Genomic DNA, 9,427 nt, shown 5'->3' with positions numbered 1-9,427 from the left:
TATCTTTAGGATTTCACCAACCTTTCTAGGCAAGATGTGAAAATGCTTTCTCGCACGTGGTTAATTTAGCAATGCTCCAAACTAACATGACAAATCTACGTAATACGTTCCAAAACTAATCCAATACTATTAATATTTGGAAATTTTTAGTATTTCACAGATAGTGTTGTTCCTCTTTGCAATTCTCCAGTAGAAGTCTCATTTCCTCCATGCTTCCTCCCACTCCCACTAGCACTTATCACTGTAAACAGAATCATTTTAAGAAGAGTATTTCATGTTTATCAACACGCAATATTTATTAATATAATCCAGAACTCTACATACAGCATTGCACAAAATTATAATGGACCGATCAACAAAGTAAAGTTCCTATATAACTGTTGCTAGCGCTTCCACAGAAGTTTACTTTAACACACTGTGCACTTAGTGTTTTAGTAAACTGACAATTTTTAGGAGATTATTTCATATACTATGAAAGCACAAACTTTCACTGAAGGTATACACACAACACGTGAAAAGGAATGCTAAAAATGCCAAAGGCCTAAAACAACAAACTTAAATGAATAAAACAGCACTCCTGGCAATCACCAGTGCTACATTCATAGTCTTTATCTTCTAATAAGAAGCAGAGACATGCAATCTGAAGAAATGCCCTCAACTTGCAATTTTAGACATATGAGCTTAACTATCATATCCCCTGTACTTTTTGGCAAGACTGAAGGACTTATATAAAGTCACCTAGCCCTGTATTACCAGTACTTCCTGAATTATTGTATAAAATAAAGCAGTTGTGTTCATCAGTTGACTAATAAAAGCGAATCACTGTTTTACATCAAAAGGTGATACACAATTAAATTCAAGTATTTAGTATTAAGCTGTACCTGTGGAAATTCTATCCTTCAATTACTGTGCACTCTGTAAGATAAATCCAGATTTTTTTCTTTTTTGCATTTTCAGTCTTCCCTCTATGCCTTTACCCCAAACCAGGCCTGCTTAGCTGCATCCCTACATGTTCAACACTTTATTATTCTGAAGCTGTCAAATAGACATGTCTATGAGCAACCCTCCAAACTAATATAACACCTGGATTTTCAGCCATCTGCCTTAATAGCCTCTTCAGTCAGACTATTAAAGTCTTTGACTGCAATATCCTTGTCCCTGTTGCCTACTTTTAGCCTACATGCATGCCATCTTTGGACAATCAGGGGAGCAGGAGGATAAAAGGACAGAAAGCTGCTTCTATCATACTAGCTTGTGAGGAGCCTGGAAAAGAAGTTTACACTTCTGCCTGAGCACCAGTGGAGTAAGTGCTGAAGGCTGTTACCAGCTTGAAAGCAAACAAACAAGCAAAAAAAATTTACTCTGGAAAAGGTAAATTCTCATTAGAAGTAAGCAAGCAAGTTTCATTTCCAAAGAAAAAATGGCTTCCTGTTAGTATTTTAACTACTGATAGGATTGGTTTTAAACTAGTTTTAAATAGAAGTCTTTTACAATTATAAATGGTTTTCCTGCTACCACATTAATGTCAAGACACAAGTCAAACAAAATTTCCACAAGTTTTTTTTAAGTGAAAAACCCTGGTTCCTATAGAGTTACTGAAGAAGTTCCAGTTTTGTTAAAACTGGAAACATTTACTATAAAAAGTGAAATAAAACTATTTTCTCTCAAAAATAGCTTCTAGTGCAGACAGTATATGAGAAAACACACATTCTGTGAAACCTGGGAATCTGAGTGCGGAAGCAGCTTTACTAGTTTGGCAATCTAAGTCAAGCAAGATGAAGAAAAACATTAGAAATGTGAGAAATGTGGCCTGTGTGTATTCTGCTTTAATACTTCTACACTATACATTTTAACTTTGTGTTTTCAAAAACCACTTTTCAACTACAAAGGAGACTGTGCCTTCAGCATGGCAAAGTACAAGCTTGGATTACCACATTTTGAACCACTGCAAAAATAACACATGACTTGTTTTCAAGACTTCCCTAGATTTATGGGAAAATAAACCACTTGAACATCTATACACAGAAATACAAATACATCTGACACTAATAAAACAGAATGCGCATCTAAATAAGCATAGTGAGTTCTGAAGCTGAGGCGTGTGTGTCTGTGCATTTAAGTATCCACAAACACAAACTTATGAACAATACTTCTTTTCAAATCAAAGCAGAATACATAGGCAATATATTCTCACAAAAATGTTTTGTATCGGGAAGCAGAAGTAAGTTGACGAAGAAAATGACAAAGGAAAAGAACAGTAAGATTTTATTTCCTTTGTATATGAAAATAAAGAAATACTACAGCACTGTTCTCAACTTCTGGATCCCAATTCAACACAAATTACAGCATAAATATATCAGTGCTGGAATTTTACACACAATTTACTTTTTCAAAATGAATTGACTTTATTTTCCTTAAAGGCATCCACACTTTACACAGCCTAAGAACCTGAAGAAAATGCATTCGCTTTTGAAAGCCATACCCTTAGTAAGTATTCTGTGGTGTTCAAGGTCAAAGTAACAGTCCTGAGATTTCATATGTTAAAGCTTTCTCCACAGCCACACGTTCCTTTGATGTTTGGATTATTGAAGATAAATTCACTGGACAGTTTGTCTTCTACATAATCCATTTCTGTTCCTAGAAGTGTCAGCTGTGCTTTCTTCTCAATAAACACTCTAACGCCTTGAAAACAACAGCAAGAAAATTACATACAGCCATGCAGTGCATTTACTTTGAATTTCCAATTCAGTGATTAAAATGAAATCTAAACACAAAGTCCATCAAAAGTCCATTTGATTTCACCCACCTCAGATGAGAGTTCCTATAGAACTCTATGAATAATATAGTACTAGTATCTGTGTGTCTATACACATTTTTTGTTTCAATTTAAGATAATGACACCTAGGACAAAAGGTGTAGAACTTGCCAATTAACTCACTTCTAATACTGGCTTTTCCATGCATTAATCTGAAACCTATTTCCTAGTGTTCTTAAAATCTGTACATCTCCCAAAAATATGAAATTTCAAAGATATAGTTACTTTTAAAGAATGAAAATTAGTTATTTATTTTGGGGGAAAAAAACCATTTTTAAAGAGTATGCAAGGTATCTACCACTTGGAAAGTTATTGAACTTTAAAACTTTGAGTCTGATATGAAGCAGTTACCATTAATGACCGATTTAGCTGATCAAAGACTAGAATAAAATTGAAAAAAAAAAGAGTATCAGTAGCAGCAGCAGTAACAACAACAAAAATACATTTGAGGAAATATGTTTAGAAAGCTATTTCATGATACAAATTAAGACAGGACACGTTACTAACACAGTTCAAGTTCTGGGGCAACCAATTTGAAACTCCATCATTTCTGGCCTGGATCATAACAAACATGGAAGGATAAATCAAATGAAAGATTTCATGGACCGGGTCCTTTAAGTGGAACCACAGTTCTGTATTAGACATCAACCTTTGCTTTGTAAAAGCCAGGGAAGTTGAGCTGAGATCCAAAACTATCAGCTCACTGAGTACAGAGCTATACAGAAGTTAGTCTACAGCCAAAAGCTATCTTGAAGAAACCAAAATGAAGCAAGCACACAGGCATATCTGAAATACTGCCTGACTCTGGCAGGCTGTCCAGTCCAAGACCTCTGTTGCAACAGCAGTAAAATGCTTTCATCTCTCTGAAGATGCAAGCCATGAACTGCCTTCCCTCCCCCTTCCAAAAAAGTGTTTTTTAACCCTCTAAAGGCAGAGCAGCTATGGGGTCCAGCAGGAGAAAAAAAAAAATAAAGGAAAATTCAAGAAGAAAATGTAAAAAAAAATTTATGAGCTGGTCACAGATACTTTCAAAGCAACTAAGAGATAGGCTCTGACGCGGGCCCAGCTTCTGCATGAAAGAAATTGTAATATTCCACTCTAATGTGACTTTGCTACTAGATTAAAAATCTTCCTGAACATAGCAAAGTTCAACAAGGTCTAAGAAAGAAAAACCATAAAGAATTTTTTAGAATTTTTTCCAACAGAAACGAAGATTAAATGAAGACCAAGACAAATATTATTATGCCTCTGTAAAAATTCACTCTCCACAAAAAAAGATCATCAGCAAAAGTTTCTATTAAATTAGGAGGATGTTAAAGAGCTGACTAATGCACCCTACAACAGGCTTATAATGGGATGGTGACATTTTTTAGCAGCAAGTTTAAATGCTAGCATAATAGAAAGTTTTCAATTAATTAATTTTCAATTAATTAAAATGATAAAATTCCTTGTCACAATGCAACAATCAAAAGCATAAAGAGATTAAATCTTAAATTAATGAAGGACAAGACTAGTTACCAGAGCAGACTGACTAGAAAATTCTGTGCAGAAAATCTATCTTGACAAGATTATTTTAGGTATGCTGATATTTTTCTAGATATGTCTTGTTTTATACTCCAGGTTTCTGCTTTTAGGCACCTCCAAGTATGTGAATAATAGGCTTGACCTATTCTGATACAGCACAGAAACTACTCTGTTATTATCATAGAGAACTCCAACTTAATCCAGCATGGGCAAAAAGAAAAGTTGAATTAAGGATAAACCTTAATTTCCACCGCAAACCTACTTATCTTTAGCTAGTTACTTCTGCCTCTTCACAACAAAAGAGAACAAAAAGGCAACAATTTAATAGAATTGGAGGACTTCTGCCTCTGTAATTTGTTACCTCAAGGAATTTCTAACTTTTCCCCTGGCAAACTTGCAATTAACTCTACTTTTGCCTCCCACTACCACACAGTTTCCCCTTACTCCATCGAAACTCACCATCTTGAACTACTTCTTCATCAGACTCTCCTTTCGATTTTGTATATTCTAACGTGTAAGAAAGTCCATTGCATCCTCTTGTACGAACACCTACTTTCACACCAACCTGAAATATGAAAAGTGAAGTGAAATGTCTGCTGGAAGACGAGGAGTATGCATAACAACAAAAGACTGATGTTTAGTTTTCCCTGCTGCAAAATCAGCGCTAACACAGAAATCTAATGGATCAGAAGGCAAAATCTTTCTATTTTACAAACTAACTACCAACATCAAAATTAGACCACAATCATAAACATTTGTCACTCATTTTGTAACTCTCATCTGGGTTGGTTTCAGCAAAAATTTGGCTCTTTGCTCCATGCTATGTTTGATCTATATTATTTCACATTTTACATTAAAGCAACAATATTAGAAAAATACATCAGCTGAGTCTGCAGTCACACTCTCATTATGACTTCTGTTGTTTATTAATGTTGATTTTATCTATATTAGCAATTAGTGACACACTAATTCTTTGCAGAATAATAAACATAGGAAGTGTGTTAAAGACAGTTTTAAAGCAGGAAGCTATTAGCATTTCTGTAGTTGCGTAGTACTGTAAAAGAGTTAAATTTCAAAGACAGATGTTTTGTGACTTAAAAGTTCATTTAAATGCTACGTCAGGCTCTACTTTAAAATTACTAACAGAAACTTAATTTATGAAGTTGTGACACCATAGGCAGCTACTAATTTTTCACAGAACTCCTGTAACAGCTACCAGAAAACTTTCATTCTACCCAGAATTCTGGAAAAAAAAATATTTTGTGGTCTCCATTACCTGAAAAACTATTCTTCCTTTTTTGCAAGTATGTTTATCCATTTACTGCAAGAATCTATGTTAAAGGCCACCCAGTCAATCTGTTTTAATTATTTACAATTATCCTACGTTATGTTATATGTCACCAAAAGAACATATGGGTAAGTAAAGACGTGAGAAAGTGACACCTGAACTGGAAAACTGCATCTTCAAAAAACATCCATCTGCATCCATGTTCAAACATGTATGTTTCATCAGGTAATTACAGGGGAAAATACAGTAGCTTCACTTAAAAGTATTATGATAAATATGTATTAATAATTTTCATCAAGCAGGATCTCAAGCAAGCGGCATTTGTTCTTTTCAGATTAAATACCCTTCTCTACAAGAAAACTAGAAACAACTAGGAAGGTTCAAAATGGGAAAAAATAAATGTCTAACCAGTTACCACCATGCAGGAAGGAAAAGAAACAATTGATCTTGTACAAAAAAAAAAAAAAAAAAAAAAAAAGATCTTGCTATGAAAGGGAAAAACAAACCAAACAAACCCCCATACACTAATGCCTGTTTTTATGATACTATCATCTTTTCTGTTTTCAATGAGGATGAATCTAATACGATAGTTATATATTTCATAGGCAGACTTCTTTCAAGAACTCAATTACATCCTTGTATCAACAACTGGAGACAACTGGTCCGACCACAAGTCACCACCAATGTCATGCAAGAACAGCCAATTAAAATCTAGATTACAAGTATTTTTTTTTTCATTTTTACCTATTTCAAAAATATGTGTAAAGTGAAGTGTCATCACAGTCAATCATTTTCTTTTTATATATAGAAATTAAAGCTTGATAAACAAGCTGATACACTTCCCTCCTCCTCCCCCCCTAAAAAAAACAAAACAAACATATAAAAATCCCCACACATCACGATCTCTAAGTTCTTCAGCATTTGTTTCAAGCCACTCGATTAGCCAGAAATGCTTTGAAATCAGCAACAGCACTAACACCTTAGTGCAGTCTGCAAAGTGGCCATTTTTTAGGCGGCACTTACATGCTCCGGTTTATCTTTAAGAAGCTGTTTAATCTTCTGAACTGCTGATGGGGTCTGAAAAGGAGAAATGTATTCATCAGTTTGGATTCTTTTTTCTAATAAATCCATTACAGCATGGGTATCGTAATACGTGCAAGTGACGCACTACAAATAATTAACGAAAATTTAACTCCAACTTCATGCCGTCTGCTTTTAGAGCGGAGTTTTACCCTCTGACAGCGGCAGCCACCTCGGTGCCGGCTGGCCTTTGTTCTACCAGACACTGACGCCCGCTCTCAAGTCAACGTGCTCCGCTGAACGAAAACAACAGCTGAACCGGATCCATGCACAAACACGGGGGCTGTTTACTGCCCTCCGCATTCCTGCCGGCAGGACTGGGTAACAACAAGGGCTGAAATTTCTGAACTTTTTTTTTTTTTTCAACAAAGCTGCAGTGACTTAGCCAGGGCGCCGCGGCCGGGCTCGGGCGGCACGGACGTTTCCGTGGCGCTCGGCCTTGCGCCCGTGGCACGACCCGGCTCTGCTCCCTTCTCCTGCGCAAAGCTCCCGAGCTGCCCAGCACCGCGGGGCGCCTCACCCTCCCCGCGGCGGCACCGAGCACCCCTGCCGCTGGGCGGTACCCCCCACTCCCCCTCCTCCCCCGCTAACGGTTAACGGCTAACGGCAACGTCCCCGCCGCGGCCTGCGCCCCGCAGCGCCGGCTGTGGCGCAGCCCCGCGGCCCGGCACGGCGGCGGTGCCCGCGCGCGGCGCACTGACCAGCGTGAGCGCGGCGCGCGTGGGCTGCAGCTTCCTCTTGCTCACGGCGCGCACCGTGGCGCGCACCACGGAGGAGGCCATGGCCCCGCGCGGCCGCCCGGCGCCCGCACCCCCCCGCCGCGGCCGCCGCCACGCCGTGACGCCACCGCCGCGCCCGCCCCGCCGCCGCCGCCGCGCCCGCCCATTGGGCAGCGCGCCCTGATTGGCATGGGGCAGGCGGGGGGAGGGGCGGCGCGGCCGTTGCGCGGGGCTGCGCGCGGAGATAACGGCCGCTGCGGGCGTCGCTGCTGGCCCCGCGCCAGCCCCAGCGCCCCCGGCGCCGCCGGCGGAGGGAGGCGGCGCCTGGGCGCCCGCTGCGCCGCTAGGGAGCGCTGCGGAGCCGCGAGAGGCGGCTCCTGGCGCTGCAAACACGCTGCCCGTGCGCTCCCGCTGCGCCCTGTTCCGCTCACGGTACGCAACTCGCAGCGCTGCGCACGCACACTGGCTCTGGAGAGACATGAAGGACGTGGGGCGTGTTGTCTTGCTATGAAGCAAAACAACAGCAGTATTTAAAATGATAATGATAAGGAGGCTGCAGCACCAGCATGCTCACTGTCCCACCCTGTTATCTGAGGGACAGCAGAGGAGTAAAGAAGGGTTTTTCTGCAGCCTCCCCGAGGCTGAAAGGTTCCTAAAAAGCAGCAGTTACTGTTCCAGAAAGGCCTTTGCAGAGGTGAACACATCACAATAACTCAGTAAAAGTGCAGAGGGTTCCGTGGCCACACCACCTGACTTCTCTGAAAGGCAGCATTTTCCACAAGATAGCACAAGGCAAGCAGTCAGAATTGTTTCACGTAGTGGAAGAGACGTAGCGGTGCTACAGAATTACGAGCAGCTCACATTTTTAACAGAAATCTTAGAGAGGGCGGCTACAGAGCGGGTGCCGGGTGTCTGCTCCAGCCCCACACGGGTGTTTCACGCTGTCAGAGGGCAGTGTCATGCTAGGAGCTGCCTGACTGCTGCCCAACAACACATCGGGCATCTAAATCCAAAGAGTCAGATTTTCTGAACCATCAGTACTCATTACTATAAGCCACAGCTTAATTATAAACTCTATTTGTTTTCATTCAGTTCCTTTCCTAAGATACTACAGTACACTGAGCTTTAATAACCAAGCCAGAGAAGGTGTACGTCTCATCAACTGTGTTTATTCTGTATCACAGATCCTAAGTTATCACTGCACTATTTAAATACTGGGCAAATAAATGTATTTATTAGTTACTGGTTTAAAGGCTTTAAATATATTAAGTCACAGATGGTTTATTTTATGTGAAAGTATAAGTTCACTTTATGTGAAAGTATAAATTATATAACTATTATAAAAAGTATAATATAAAACATGTAGTTTTGTTAGCAGCTTCCAAGTGAGAGGGCTCTATTTGTTTTCATCTAAGTATTTGTTCATGGAGATAATGGAGAAAATAACTGAAATGGAAAAGGGTGTGTCTATCTTTGCTGTCAAAACACATCTTCCATCCTTATGCTGTGATGCTGTGTCCTTTACAAGTTTATACATTTCATACCCATCAGCAAAAATTGTATATAGCTCTGAAAAGGGGGCTAAATAAGCCATTGCATACATAAATTCAGCATCTGCATTTTTTGGCTATGAATATAAATATGAGCTGCTTGCTTTCTCGAGGGAGAATTTTTTTTGTATGAAAAAATACACTCTTTTGTTTGATGCTGGTTAAGATTTTGCTTGAAAAATACGGTTAAGCGTTAGAAAGGATTTTTGCAGGGATAAAATCTGTGTATCTAGAGATTTATAAATGGATGGTTATGGAGCTATGAAACCCCAAAAACTCAAATTTGGAGTTTGGAAACCAGTTCCCTAACGCCTCTTTTGAAATTCCATCTTTTACCTTTATTAAAACACAGTTAAGAAAAATAAAATGAAATTTAAAAAAAGACTTAGAGAAGACACGTTTCAAGGAACAGCGATAAAATAGTGAGTTAGAATAAATTCTGCATTTAAAT

General features: G+C 39.5%; 1 protein-coding gene across 1 annotated transcript; it reads right to left on the bottom strand.

Moving 5' to 3' along the window:
* Positions 1-304: 304 nt before the first annotated feature.
* Positions 305-7,521, bottom strand: ISCA1 (iron-sulfur cluster assembly 1). Its single transcript, XM_026038240.1, has 4 exons — positions 7,409-7,521; positions 6,651-6,704; positions 4,799-4,904; positions 305-2,682 (listed from the first exon to the last, which is right to left on the bottom strand). Exons 1-4 carry the CDS (start codon positions 7,487-7,489, stop codon positions 2,534-2,536), a joined length of 390 nt encoding a protein of 129 aa, XP_025894025.1. The 5' UTR covers positions 7,490-7,521; the 3' UTR covers positions 305-2,533.
* Between the last annotated feature and the right edge of the window lie 1,906 nt (positions 7,522-9,427).

The sequence above is a fragment of the Nothoprocta perdicaria genome, unplaced genomic scaffold (assembly GCF_003342845.1).
Source record: "Nothoprocta perdicaria isolate Ctin4 unplaced genomic scaffold, notPer1 scaffold_205, whole genome shotgun sequence".
NCBI classification, from domain to species: domain Eukaryota; kingdom Metazoa; phylum Chordata; class Aves; order Tinamiformes; family Tinamidae; genus Nothoprocta; species Nothoprocta perdicaria.
Note: the sequence above shows the minus strand (reverse complement) of the source record. Positions and strands in the feature narration are given on the sequence as shown.